The sequence below is a fragment of the Ursus arctos genome, unplaced genomic scaffold (assembly GCF_023065955.2).
Source record: "Ursus arctos isolate Adak ecotype North America unplaced genomic scaffold, UrsArc2.0 scaffold_19, whole genome shotgun sequence".
Taxonomy (NCBI): domain Eukaryota; kingdom Metazoa; phylum Chordata; class Mammalia; order Carnivora; family Ursidae; genus Ursus; species Ursus arctos.
In genome coordinates, this window is record NW_026622863.1 from 2,171,381 (window position 1) to 2,186,313 (window position 14,933).

At 47.3% G+C, this 14,933-nt stretch overlaps 1 protein-coding gene across 1 annotated transcript; it reads right to left on the minus strand.

Moving 5' to 3' along the window:
- Positions 1–962: 962 nt before the first annotated feature.
- Positions 963–14,933, minus strand: MAP1LC3B (microtubule associated protein 1 light chain 3 beta). The gene is made up of 4 exons (XM_026494641.4): positions 14,292–14,933; positions 6,889–6,944; positions 3,953–4,059; positions 963–2,767 (listed from the first exon to the last, which is right to left on the minus strand). Exons 1-4 carry the CDS (start codon positions 14,329–14,331, stop codon positions 2,593–2,595), a joined length of 378 nt encoding a protein of 125 aa, XP_026350426.1. The 5' UTR covers positions 14,332–14,933; the 3' UTR covers positions 963–2,592.

Here is a 14,933-nt window from a genome sequence, read left to right on the forward strand (position 1 = left end):
ATTTGGGATGTTACAGCTCTAGGTTCCATAAGAAATCAAGATTGGCATGTACTGATGTCCAGTTTCTTTGGAACGTTTCCAGACACGTGAGAACACATGGTGTGAACATGTCCTGGCATTTAAAGCACCATCCTCTCTGGATTTGGGATGGTGGTGGTCTAATGAGCACAAACTGGCCCCGGACTGTGGTGTTCTCATGAGCAGTGCTGACACCAGAGGGAGAAATCTGGTGCCTTTTGCCAGCAGAGGTCCCCAGGCCCGTGGCTACCCAGAGGAAACTTCGTGCACACACAGTTCCAGCCGTCAGGGCTCCTGTCAGGAGACACAACTGGCCCATCCCTGCGGCCGACAGCAGCCTTCCCCCCCGCCCCCCCGACTTGCTGTTTGGTCAGACCAGGCCTCTGAAGATAGGGGGACATGCACACCTGAGCAACGAACTTGGGGAAGCAGAACATTTCCTCATCTTGCTCCCTGGCTTGTTTGTTTCACAAGCACTTTAAGTGCCTGCTTAAATTTGGAATGGGTGAGTTTTTCAAATGAGTAACGCTGGCCACTACCTGGCTGATGTTTGTACGGCATCTTTCCCTGATGCGGCATAAGGTACCACAAACCACGTAATGCCTCCTGGGCCACTCAGCACCTGCTGTGTTTTACTTTTTCATTTGGAGTGGCAGGTTTTCAAGTGTTTATTCCCACAAAACACCCAGGTCCCACATCCATCTATCCAACCACTTTGTGCCACGTCTTTTAGTTCTCAGGAGAATTTACTTGTGCAAGGACAAGACCAGCTGGCAGAACCCTGACCAAGGTGAGGATGGTGCCTGGCACAAGGCAGAGACCTTCAGAGGTGGGTGCCCCTCTGTACCCCACCCCTGCCACTGCCACCACCGCCTGGCTCGGGATAGTACGGACAGCATACAGCACTGCAAGTATCAAATACTGATCCATTAAATTGAGCTTGATGACAGTTTTTAGTTGTGCCTTTATTCACCTTAGTTCATTAAAAATGTACTTGGTTTAGAGATCCTAGTGACCACCCACTCATGTGGGATAGAAGTCACCCCTCTCCGCATGGTACTTGTTGTTTTAAAAAGCAGAATTTCTTCTAGGAATAGTACTGATCACGCAGTAGTTACAAGAATGTCAGATATAATGATGTATACATTCTAAACAAGACAGGCTGATTAAGAATTTACATAATGTAAAAATACACATATTAAAAGTTAGCCATGTGGACAGATGCATGCAGCGGGAAGAGTGGTTGGAAGGTCGGGGGCCAAGTGCGCATACGCAGTACTACTGCTCCCCCCCATTAAGAAGTCACTTCCACTAACAGGTACAGGGATACCACACACACCTAAACACACAGAGGGAAGTCGTGACCTGTACGGCACAGTCTAAAGTGGTCTGCGAGCCTTCTGTGCTACTCCCACAAAGACAGTAAGTAGTGAACCCCATGCAGGTAGAATGAAGCACTGGTTAGTCTAGCTGAACCTGGAAAATGTTTAACTTCTGACATTAATAACTGCAAAGAGCGTTAGGTCTCCTTTTGCTGCTGTTTTCTTCACAGCTGACATGCACTCAGGAGTGGAGGAACTTGAATGGTTGCTTGACCTCCAGTGCCAACTGAAATACTCTCAAAAATGTGGTAGCTTTTTAATAGGAGTCACACACTTAACATAAAACATGGATCATCTACAGCTTTAGGCCAAAGGGTGGAGGGAGCGCATCTGAACTGTAATGCTTTAGTTTCCGTGTTCTGTAGTTTCCAGCACTGTCCTAAGGAATGAAACTGATAGAACAGCTTGTTTCTTTACCAAAGCAGACAGCAGTTTGACTTCCTAGAGAACATACAAACCGGGAGAAATGTCACACGTCCCTTCTCTGGGCCCTTTGAGAAACTAAACCAAAATTTTAAATTATTCAAGGTTCTTACGGAGCGGTGGTGCTCTTCTCTGTTACCGTCTACAGAAGCACGCACGAACTCGCCAGCACCGCAAGAGCACGGACTCAGGGTACACGTACGCTAGGAGCAGGAACCTTGAGCAGCGGTCCGGAGTTTTCCTACCCCCATTTTCCCTGCTTCTTGCCAACTATTATGGCAAACGGCGGGGGGGGGGGGGGGGGGGGGGCTATGCTTGACAACTTATGCTTAAAGATCCTCTTACAGAGATTTCCCCAGTTGAATAGAAACCCTTCTACAAAAAGTTGGCTGGTTCAGTGAACCTAGTGAAGAATGTCTCTCTGCTTAAACTGAAGGTTCCTAATAGGATAAGAGCATTAAAACAATGTGAAGGTCTATTTTATTGGCAACTTAGAATGCAAAGTATTTTATTTTTAAACTTCTAAATTTGAAAACAAAACAGCCTAGGTTAAATAATATAATTTTCCAAAGCTGAATGTGCTCATTTGGAGCTCAGTTTTTCTGCCTGCAGGACAAAACAACTTCCTAAAACTCCTAGGCAGGAACACTACTGTTTTGATGATCTGTGACTGGATGAACTGATCAATCAATCTCAGTTGGTAATATCCCTTTTTTTTTTTCTTGGTAAGGGTTTAAAAAAATTCAAGAACAGATGCATTTTTCTAGTCTTACACAGACAATTTCATTCCAAATGTCTCCTGAGAGGCGTATACCATATACAGGAACCCGTCTTCGTCCTTCTCACTTTCATACACTTCAGAAATCGGTGTGGACACACTCACCATGCTGTGTCCATTCACTAACAGGAAGAAGGCTTGATTAGCGTTGAGCTGTAAGCGCCTCCTATTGAAAGAAAACAATGTGAAGAGACACCAACGCATCAATACGCAGGGGACATGTAAAAATATCCCCACCCGCACTAATAGGAAAGTATAAAGCTGGGGCGCCTGGATGGCGCAGCGGTTAAGCGTCTGCCTTCGGCTCAGGGCGTGATCCCGGCGCTGTGGGATCGAGCCCCACATCAGGCTCCTCTGCTATGAGCCTGCTTCTTCCTCTCCCACTCCCCCTGCTGTGTTCCCTCTCTCGCTGGCTGTCTCTATCTCTGTCGAATAAATAAATAAAGTCTTTAAAAAAAAAAAAAAAAAGAAAAGTATAAAGCTTTTGTAAATGCTGCTTCTGGCAAAATAACATGTATGCCTACTGATGATGACTCTCCTGAAACTTCTCATAAAACACAGGGCATCTCCTGGGACTACATTCATGACTGATAGTAGCAGTAATCCTTAGATCGTTCTTACTGTATTCCCGAGGCCAGTTTTAAATTAGTATGCTCTCTGACTAGCCATTAGTGTTCTAATGAGAGAAACATACAAAACTTGTACACTTTTCTGATTAAGAAACAACATCTAGGGGGCACCTGGGTGGCTCAGTTGGTTAAGCATCTACCATCAGCTCAGGTCATGATCCCAGGGTCCTGGGATCAAGTCCCACATTGGGCTCCCTGCTCTGCGGGGAGCCTGCTTCTCCCTCTCTCTCTGCCTGCCACTCTGCCTACTTGTGCCCTCTCTCTGTCAAATAAATAACTAATGGGGCGCCTGGGTAGCGCAGTCGTTAAAGCGTCTGCCTTCCGCTCAGGGCGTGATCCCGGCGTTCCGGGATCGAGCCCCACATCGGGCTCCTCTGCTGGGAGCCTGCTTCTTCCTCTCTCACTCGCCTGCTCTGTACCCTCTCTCACTGGCTGTCTCTCTGTCACATAAATAAATAAAATCTTTAAAAAATAATAATAATAATAAATAAATAACTAAAATCTTAAAAAAAAAAAAAAAGACAACATCTACACTAGATGTTATGATGGAAGAATGAGAGGGACAGGAGACCCAGCAGATAAGAGAAGAACTCGGAAAGGAAGGAAATGTCTTTAGGTTTTATTAAGCTTGCACAGTGTTAATCAGAACCAAAGGTTACCTGTAAGTCTGATACAGAATATGAGCAGTTACCCAAAGAAATAGGGGAAAGGTGATTAAATACCTAATGATCTTGATGAGCTCACTCATGTTGACATGATCAGGTACAAGGAATTTGGTTTTGTCCAGGACAGGAAGTTGCTTCTCACCCTTGTACCGTTCTATTATCACCTAGAAAAGCAGCCAGACGAGAGATTAAAATAACCATTAACAATGAAGAGATGAAATACTTCCTATGCTGTAACTGGCACGTACCAAAATGGGGTTTGAAATAGAAACAGCACATTTGTTAGTTTGCCCACAGATCTTCTGGGAAGACTGATCATTAGCTTAGACTTGTCTCATCCCTTACAGAACAGAGGACGCAAGCCAATGTGGCTGCCTCCAGGGAGGTGAACACGGTAGTGAAAGTTTTCTATATATTCTTTTTGTTATTTGGAACCATGAAAATATACTAAGTAGTCAGAAAAATAAGAGCAGATGCTAGGCACCAGCTTAAAGTGTAACCTCAGAATCTATTCAGTTGCAATACCACTATTTCCTCTAAAATGTGTGAGATCTTAATTTGGGTAATACAAGTGTTTTTTAATACTAGACTGGTTTCTCTATCTAATGTGGAAAAAGTCCTAAGTAAAAATCTGATAAGCAGATAACAATGATCAGTTGGTTCTGGAAACCAATTTTATGCAGAAAGACTTGAAGATTCTTTCATTTTGACGAAATACTTCTTATAGTTCTTCAATGAGTTTTAAGAGTCAAGAATCTTGCACTACGCAGGGAACAAAAACAGCTCCACATCATGAACGGAAATAAATCCATGCGCTCCTTGCCATACTTCCTTTCCACAGAGGACAATTTCTCCCCTAGTTCTAAGCCACTAGAAGAGCTGGCCACAGGGAGCTGACCGCCTTGCCGCGTCATCTTCTTACTGTAGCACAGACACTCTTCTCCAGGTAGAGCAACGCCCCACGCTGCCACAACAATGAGAAGTTGGGAGAGAGGAACGGAAATCTTTGCATAACGTTTCTTTAGTAAAGGGGAAGATACTTGTCTGTACATTGTTCCACTGTATGCGACCCACATAAGGGTCTGTGTAAGGCCAAATCAAACTGCTATTCCTTTCCTTGATAAGATCGAGGACTTTTATTCATGGGGCGTGTTCAGAACATGGTAGCCACAAGGGAGAATCAGCAGATAGACTACTTTTGCCTGGGTTAGACTAGCAGCAGAGATCAGAGGCAATACAGAAATCTTAAATTCCTGGTCCAGGAAGAGGCAGAAGCAGTCAGAATGAGAAGAACATCTCCTGACCTTAGACCCTTTTCATTAAAGGAAGACACAGCAGCAGCCTGGGGACACAGGACAGCATGGCCTTGAGCACCTCCCTCCTTTCAGGTGTCCCTGACTCTCTGATGCTGGTGATTTCCATGAAAACAATCCCCTACAAATGACTGACTTTCTGGTTCTTATTTTTTCTTTTTCCTGTACTTTGAATTCGGGAGAGAAGACACGTAAGTTATGAGTAAGGCATTTGGCTAGACCTGAAAAGTGCCTTCTCGAGTGTTACATTTCGACAGCAGTGTTATGGACAGGAGCGCAGAAGAAAAAGCCGTCCTTGGGGAGTGGAGAACGGGGACCGGAGAGCCAGCAAGCTGCCCGTTCCTTCTCTGTCCATCTGTGCTATTCCCAATAAGAAGTGCCTGTAAACTTGTTCAGGGGTCACGAGCCCATATGTGGAAGTACAAGTATGTGATTTCTGCAAAAACCCTGGAACTGCTAGCAAAGAGGACAGCTGATGTACACAGATATTCGTGTTTCAAAAGGAGGGGGCAGAACGAATCCTGGCAGACTGCTGGGCTAGCTGTTTCCACTAGCTAGCACCAAAAAGTGAAGAATGAAGAAAACCTTAAAATTAAGGAAATTCCCCAGGCCATATGTTGACCCCAAATATAAGGACAGACTGAAATTTCTAAACAGTCCAAGGAAAACAGAGACTGTGTCTTTTACTGTAGAATCCTACAGTTGGGAAAATGCTAGGCAGACCCATCTTATCTTGTCTATGTACCTTACAGCCCCAACCCTCTGGACCTTTTCTCTTTCCCCTCAGCTTAGTCTGATAGGACACGTCAGAAAGCCAAACATGGAAACTTCTACAGAACTTTTAACAGTGGAGTGTCTTTCTAAGTGGTCTGTAGCCTTCATAGGAGGTAACAACCATGTACACAGAACTAGGCAAATCTTTCCAACTACTACACGGAATGGGATTCTCTTCCCATTTTACAGATAAGGATGTGGCAGCCCCTTTCAGAATTTTAGTAACTAGCTCAACATCACTCAGTAACCTTGAATCTAAGACCTGAACTCAGCTGCTATCTGAAACCAGAAGTTCCTCTTAACCACTTCTCCTCAGACCTGGTGCCTCAGCAGAAACCTTTTTAGGGTCTGCCAGCAAAGGATTTGGGGTAGAGGGTGCTGCCGCCTCGGCACAGCAAAAAGCATCGGAGACACCTATGCATGACAAGAACGAGCAGTGTCTTTCCTCCATCTCCTGCAAAGCAGCCAAATACAACAGACTTCTCTGGGGCATCAAAAGACAGCCTGGAACGTACAGTCACATTTCAATCCGGAGAGCTGATTTTCCTACCGCAGTACTCCTTCCTTTGGCACAGAGAGGACACTTCCTTCCATTGATAAAATACCAACAGTCCTAGCCCCTCTGTCCTTTTCCCCCCAAATACATTTGACTTGTGAAGAGTGTAACACTAAGGCAGCAAACTCAGACTCAGGAGGAAACAGAATGTGATTATATGAAAGAACTGTATATTAAGATATCTCGATTCTAGGTCATGAAAGTGACAATGGGGGTTACTTGTCTGACGAGCTCCGTAGAAACCTGTCCCACAGTTACGCATACTTCAGCATTGTACTAAAGTACTTAAGCAGCGCTCTCTTTTGAGTACATTATTAACCCCTGAAACATAGGTGCCGGAGACTACCTACTGGGATTTTGGTAGAATGCTGCTCTCGGATAAGTCGGACATCTTCTACTCTTTGTTCTGCAACGAAAAGGAAGAGACACAGGCATTATTAAGGGCCAAAATGCAGCTTCTTTCCTGCATTTCTCCTGGTGGTTTCTGTATCTAAATTCACCTATCCCTAGCTGTGGCAGAGCAGAGCAATAATGACATCTTCCGTAGAACTGAGAGGAACCACGCCCTGGCACATCATATCTGGCAGAAGTTGATATGTAAGGTCATATGCAACTTGTACGTAAACCAACATGCAATTACACAGCTCTTGCAGGTGTATGACACAAGACCAAGAGTACAGAATTCCCAGTTTCAAGGGTTTGGGACCACAGGCTTGCAGTCAAATATAAAGAGCAGATTAACTGCGTGGCATTACCAATCTTTCCTCCAATGACTCCCACGACCTATTTTTGTGAATTGTCCAAAATTTAAGTTGATATAGGAATCTAAGATAAACCATAGGCTCGTCAATGCAATTTTCTCTTATTACTTCCTGCTTTTCAATGATACAGTGCTTAATAGAAAAGAAACTGCCCAAAAGAGATACGGGGAAAAAAGAATGCCCTATTTGACATTTAAACAGTTTTGCTCAGGGATGCCTGGGTGGCTCAGTTGTTTAAGAGTCTGCCTTTGGGGGTGCCTGGGTGGCTCAGTTGTTAAGCGTCTGCCTTCGGCTCAGGGCGTGATCCCGGAGTCCTGGGGTCGAACTCCACATCAGGCTCCTCCGCTGGGAGCCTGCTTCTTCCTCTCCCACTCCCCCTGCTTGTGTTCCCTCTCTCGCTGGCTGTCTCTATCTCTGTCAAATAAATAAATAAAATGTTAAAAAAAAAAAAAAAAGAGTCTGCCTTTGGCTTAGGTCACGTTCCCAGGACCCTGGGATTGAGTCCCTCAGCAGGCTCCTTGCTTAGTGGGGAGCCCAGGCTCCCCCTGCTTGTACCCCCTCTCTCTGATAAATGAAATCTTAAAAAAAAAAAAAAAAAAAAAAAAAGTTTTGCTCAGTGACTGCCCCCTCCCACCCCCATCCAAAAAGTTTAAAGCCCAAATTCTACTGTTGAATACTTTTTTTTGGAGAATATCTCTGTATTCCTCCCCCTTATATGAATGATCCACGTCATGGACTTCCTGAGAAGTCCTGGTGGCTTCAGAAAAAAGATGCTATCATCTATATAAATATATTCTACCGTTGCCTATTTTTTTGGATCTAAAAAAAACATTTAGTATCATTTTTCATAAAAATGACTGAAATAATTCCCACGTTCAAATACGGACATATAGGTTCTATTTCTATTTTCCCACTCAACATTTTTAAATCAGCTTCTAAGATAAAATTACTAACATATCTGCTATAAAAGACTGCAAACTCAGGGATTCCTACTGGCACACATTCCTATTCAGTACGTGAGAATAGAGATAAATTTAGTTATTGTTAATAGTAAGTTTAGCTTAGTGGTTCACAATCTACAACGTAGTGAGTAATAACAAAAAAAAATCTGTACTTGGTCCCGGCAGAGCTGGTTATTCACAGCAAACCCCAATCAACCATACCTGAGTTTATTTTAACGTGGTAACTTTTGGAAAGCTCCTTGGAAAGCTCCTAAAGATGGAGGACTGGTTGCCAGGGAGAAAGAATAGTGATTTGGGGTTTGCAATGTTCAGACCCACCCCAACCACCAGGGAGGGGAAAGGAGCTTGGAGGACGAATCACCGATGGCCAATGATTTAACCAATCATGCCCAAGTAATGAAATCTCCATCAAAAGGATGGCGCTCAGGCTTCCAGGTGCTGGGAGAGTGGCACACTCCAAACTCCACAGAGACAGAAGCTTCTGTGCTCAGGACTCTTCCCGACCTTACCCTATATACTTTTCATCAGGCTGTTCATGTGTATGCTTTCATATGCTTTGTAATAAGCCAGTAATCTAGCAAAGAAACAGTTTTCCTGTGAACCACTCTAGCAATTTAACTGAACACGAGGGGGGCGTAGGAACCTCTGATTTATAGCCAGTTGGTCCAAAGCACAAGTAACAAGCTGCACTTGCGGTTAGTGTTCGGAGTCGCAGGCGGGAGGCAGTACTGTGGGGCTGAACTCAACCTGCTGGGCTGAGGTTTTCACCAGGTAAACAGAATTAGAACTGAGTTAAACTGTAGGAGAGTCATCAGTCAGTTGAGCATTTGACTCAATCTCAGGGTCGTGAGTTCAAGTGCCACCCTGGGTATAGAGATTACTAGATAGACAGATAAATTAATCAAATAAAATTTTTAAAAATTTTAAATTGTAGGACAGTCCGCCGAATTGCTTGATGTGTGGAAAACCCACACATCTAGGGTCCAAAGTGAAGGAGCTGATTAGTAGAATACGGAGAGTAAAGGAAACACAGGAGGAGGAGGACTTTTTTCCCCTGGCATCATCCTTCAAATCCTTCTCCATTTCTGTGGGTGTCACTGATCCCCCTTCAATGCTTCTCTCAGCTTTGAGACCTACCCTATGTCTGTCCTACCCCAGGAAAAGGTGCTCTACCATCTAGACTTAGCTATCAACCCTCTTCACAACAAAAACCTCCATTTTTTTATTTTTTTTAAAGATTTTATTTATTTATTTGACAGAGACAGAGACAGCCAGCGAGACAGGGAACACAAGCAGGGGGAGTGGGAGAGGAAGAAGCAGGCTCATAGCGGAGGAGCCTGATGTGGGGCTCAATCCCAGAATGCCGGGATCACGCCCTGAGCCGAAGGCAGACGCTTAACGACTGCGCCACCCAGGTGCCCCCAAAAACCTCCATTTTGTCAGGGAAGATTATTTTAGAGGTTAGAGGAAATCACAATTAATTCACTCTAGCAAATGAATGGTAATTCTTTAATATACCCTGGAATATGCTTCATATTTAAAAGCGTATCCTAACTGGTATGTCTGGGTGGCTCAGTCGGTTAAGCATCTTTCCACTCTGGTCGAAATCTCAGGGTCTGCGCTCAGGGCAGAGTCTGCTTAAGATTTTTCAAATTTAAAAAAAAAGCTTATCCTAATAAATTTGAAAGTTAAGTGGAAACATTCAGACAGAAGAGGGAGTTTTTTTAATACAAGAAAATAGGTTTGTTTTGGCAAGTGGAAAATGAAAGAAACAAAATAGGCTTTAAATGTGGGGCTTCATGGGGTGCCTGGGTGGCTCAGTCGTTAAGCATCTGCCTTCGGCTCAGGGCGTGATCCCGGCGTTCTGGGATCGAGCCCCACATCAGGCTCCTCTGGTGGGAGCCTGCTTCTTCTTCTCCCACTCCCCCTGCTTGTCTCTCTCTCACTGGCTGTCTCTGTGTCAAATAAATAAATAAAATCTTTAAAAAAAAATAAATGTGGGGCTTCAAATCAGAAACTGTAATTTCTATACTTTAGTATCAAAAGTTTACCTTGATTTATTCCCAAAATATGACCAAAAATCATTATTTTTATTAAAGGTGGGAAAACTGAGGTATGAAACGAGTTACTTCCTTAAGGTAAAAACAAGTAATAGCAAAGTCTCATAGGAATGTCATGAATATCTTGGCCAGTTGCAGTGAAAACCCAGTGGTAAGCCTGGATTAACTGAGCAAATATGGTATAGGCCTGCGCCTTACTCTTTTGAATAGACAGCTATTTTCAGAGACAAACAGTATATTTAACAAAAATATTACCAACAACACAAATCAAAGGCACATATGAGCAATTCTTTTACTCAAGTTTTTTGTGGGTTTTTTGTTTGTTTGTTTGTTTTTAATACTGTAATGACCTGTTTATTGTTTGTCTTCTTCAACAGAGTGCCCCTGGCAGCCAGGGACCTGCTTCTAATCATCTTTGTATTTACAGGGGCTCAGCCTTGCACACACAAGATGGTTAATAAACAAATTAAAGTTGTAAAATGGAAATAAACACTCTTCCAAATGTGTGTCAAGATATACTTCCCAGATTCCTTTTCTCCTGTCTCTAAGAATCCTTACAAGACTTAGAAACATAAAAATAGAGGAAAGGAGTCTAAGGTGTCTTATTTTTACCAACGTACCATTTGCAAAGTTGCTTTGGGATTCCCTGGGGTATTTAAAGTAAAAAAACTTTATTTCACTCAGTGAAATGGAAGAATAAATATTGCCCCCATCTGTCTATAAATCATAAACGTAATATTCAATCCATCAAGGAGTACCACAGCGTCAGTTCTGGCAGCGCTACCTACGTTTTGGCATAACCCTCGCTCTACAGTCTACCTTATTAGAGTACTTGGAGGTGTTTATTCTAGACCAACACATAAACTTCCCTCAAGACATGCTAACTTTTTTGATATTAATGGAGAAGCTTCAACCTGCTCACCACTAAATCACAGCAGAACAGTGTCATTAAATAAACTGGGACAGAAGCTGAATCAAAATTATTACATGTGAGCAGACCAAATCCAGAATTATTTGCTCAAACACAACTCTGGAAGTTCATAAAATTTTTCCACATACCTGCAAAGGCACATTATGCTTTTTGACTTAGTGCTGGCCCATCTCATGTATTGGAAATGATGGCTACCTACTGGAGGCGGGGAAAATACACGGCAGAAGATAAAGTGCAAATCCAGACTCTGCCACTAGGTGGACCATGATCTTCACCTCTGGGCCCCACCCAGTTTCTTCAGCTACAAAAAAAAGGGCTGTTTTGGGGTGAGCCCCAAGGTCCACTTCAACCCTGTCAATCCCAGTAGAAGATATCAGCAGAGCTATATTCAATTCCGAATTAACCTAAACTCATTCACTTGGAAAGAGAAAGAACTGCTTAAGCTAAGTGCGGCTGCTCTTAGGTTCTACTGAAGAGGTTCTCTCCAAAGAATTGATTTCCCTCATTTACTGGGCTACAAATCAGTAAAAATTGTCAGCACTGAAGCAAAGAAAGGCAGGAGCCATTAAATGATATTTGATCTGTTTCTGCAAAATGACTATTAAAGAGATCTTTTTAAAAGGGGAAAGGGGGGGCGCCTGGGTGGCTCAGTCTGTTAAGCGGCTGCCTTCGGCTCAGGTCATGATCTCGGGGTCCTGGAATCAAGCCCCGCATTGGGCTTCCTACTCAGCGGGGAGCCTGCTTCTCCCTCTTCCTCTGCTGCTCCCCCTGCTTGTGCTGTCAAATAAATAAATAAAATCTTATAAAAAAAAAAAAGAAAAAAGGGGGGGGTAAAGGTGAGCTAAGGGGGGAGCCCACAAAGAGTATATATAAGATGTACTAATGGGGAAAAAATGTAAGCATTCCTGGTTTACCCTCAGGGCCACAGGTTCCAGGTGAATTAGAATACGTTAATCTCACTTTTCCTAGTCTTACCACCTACTCTTCAGAGATTTTTCTAGAATAACCTAAAAATACTCAAAGCAAAAGCAAAGTAACTATAGTTTCAGTCATGAGAAAATAAACATCTTTCCCACACAAATGTCCCCAGTTAACTTCTATTGTTTTTTGTTTTTTTTTTAAGTAAGCTCTATGTCCAACGTGGGGCTTGAACTCACAACCCCGAGATCAAGACTCACGTGCTCCATCCACTGAGACAGCCAGGCGCCCCTCAGTTAACTTTAAAACGCCAGTGAGGCCTGAAGCCAGATACGAGAGGAAATCTGCTTCAGATGCTGCTCTCAGGGCTGCATAAAAGCTAAACAATATTGAGAGTTCACAGGGGTCATTAAAGAGAACATTCCCAACAAAAACCGCACATCCAAGTGTTGTTGCTAGACAACAAACTGCCCAAGAGACTGAAAAGGTGTGCTTGGCAGCTGCTCAGGGCCAAGCAATCAAATCATTACTAGTACTGAGACCCACACCACCACGTCCAAGCTGTGGGAATGCTCAGCTCTTTGTAGACTTCAGGCAAGGAAACAAAAGGAGTGCGTGGTGTTGGTGTTGCCGCCACAGACCCTAAGGAAGATGACCCCAGGGAACTCCCCTGAGCTGCTATAAACACCACCCCCTCAACACACTGCCCGGGGGCCCCGTTGTTAGTGCAGGATTTTCTTGATACCGGGGAACACCAGTCACTTCCTTATCGTCATTTTTCTGGAGGCGTAAATATTGTGATAATGTTACTTTCAGTTTCGCCAAATGCTAGGAAATCCAAGTTGGGTTTCTAGCCTCAACTGGGAAAGAACGGATTTACTGCTGGTGGAAAAGTATGAATGCAACGGCAAGCCAAAAAGAAAAGCCACTGACCCTCGCTCGCCTGCCACGGACAAGATCCAGACGTGCCGCCACACCCGGTCTACACTGGACGGCGCAGGGATGTGGACAAAGCTCCACCTCCAGAGCTCACCAGTCTGCACACTCCTCCTCTCAAGCAGGGTACCAACGTTTGCAAGCGACCACGTGTGACCAAGGCGACTTACCTGGAGATGATTCACTTGCATACTGGTGTCATCACTTCAAAGGACCTGTCACAGCCTGGCCTCCCCCATGGGCACCCTTCTTACTCGGGTCTGCGCCTCCGGAGGCGCAGCGACCCCCAGGACTGCAGGGCTGACGTGAGAACCCAGCAAACAACCGGGCCACGGCCGCTGGGGGCCAAAAAGGTGATTCAGCAGCTCCGCCGCGGCGCGCTCTGGACTGACAGCCGCCCTCGACGGCGAGCCGGCCGGGGTGGGGGTGGGGGGCCTTCCTGGGTCGACCGCGCACAGGCCCTAACCCCGACCCCCCCGGCCGACAGCCGCCATTGACCGCGACACGGCCTGGGGGCCAGGAGAGGCTCCTACGGTCCACCCCGCTCAGACCCCGGCCCCCCAGCCCTACGTCGGCCCCCAGCCTCAACCCGGAGCGGACGGACGGACAGCCGCCCTCGCCCGAGACCCGGCCCCGGGTGGGGGGGGCTCTCTGGGTTCGCCCGCGACACAGCCGGGGGAGGGGTTCCCTGGGTCCGACCGCTCAGGCCTCGGCCCTCCGGCCCACGTTGGCCCCCAGCCCCGACCCGGAACGGACGGACGGCCGCCCTCGCCCGAGACGCGGCCGACGGAGGGAGGGAGCTGCCAGGGTCCGACGCCGCTCAGGCCCCGGCCCCCTCAGCCCCTTGAGCCTCCCCCGGCCCCGACACCGACCCCCTCAGCCCTCCGTCAGCCCCGACCCTCCCCCCGCAACCCCACAACGCCGTCGGCCCCCGGCCCCTCAGCCCTCCTCAGCCCTCCCCCGGCCCCCGGCCCGGCCCGGCCGTCGCTGTCCCCGGCCACCTTGGGTCCCCGCCTCCGCCCCTCCTGGGTCCCACCCTGCTCATCCCCACGTCAAACCCCGTTCCTCCGTCAGCCCCCCGTCGGCCCCCGCCCCGGCCGTCGCCGACCCCGGCCGCCCTGGGTCCCCGCTTCAGCCCCTCCTCCGGCCCGCGCACCGCCCCCCCCCCCACGCCGCGGCACCCACCGAAGGTGCGGCGCTGCTTGAAGGTCTTCTCCGACGGCATAGCGCGGGCGGCGAGGCGGAGGCGGTGAAGCGGAGGATCCCGGCTGCTGCAGGCGGTGGCGACGACGGCGGCAAAAGCTCTGACTGTGGCGACAGCGACTTCCCTTGTGTCTCTTCAGCCCGCAGCCGCGTCAGGTGACCGGCGCGGCGTCCCGGGGGGGCGGGGCCAAGGCCGGCTGCCGCCGCCGCCATGGCGGGCGTGGCGGAAGCTGGGCCGCGCGCGTGCGCAGCGGAGAGCCCACGATGCGCAGGAGCGTGGGCCGACCCAAACCTGGCGCGGAGGTCCAGGCGCGGCCGCAGGAGGGTGGGTGCGCCTCCTGCGCCGTCCCGCGTGGCCCAGCTTCTCTTGCTGACCCCTAGTCGCTGGTGTGCCGCCTCCCTGTGCCGACGGCCGAGGAAGCTTCGACTCGAAAGTACAGTCGTTGCGTGCTCCCGCCTCAGCGCCACGGGTCTGGGTGCTGCTGGTTGCTCGTCCACGTCGGGCACCTGTCGCTGTTGTGTGTTTAGGAAACTGGTCCCATGTGGCCCCAGGGAGTTAGGGCCCAGCCCGCTCACACCCCTCGGGCTCCCCGCCGCCGAACATCCTCCCGAGCCTCAGAGTCC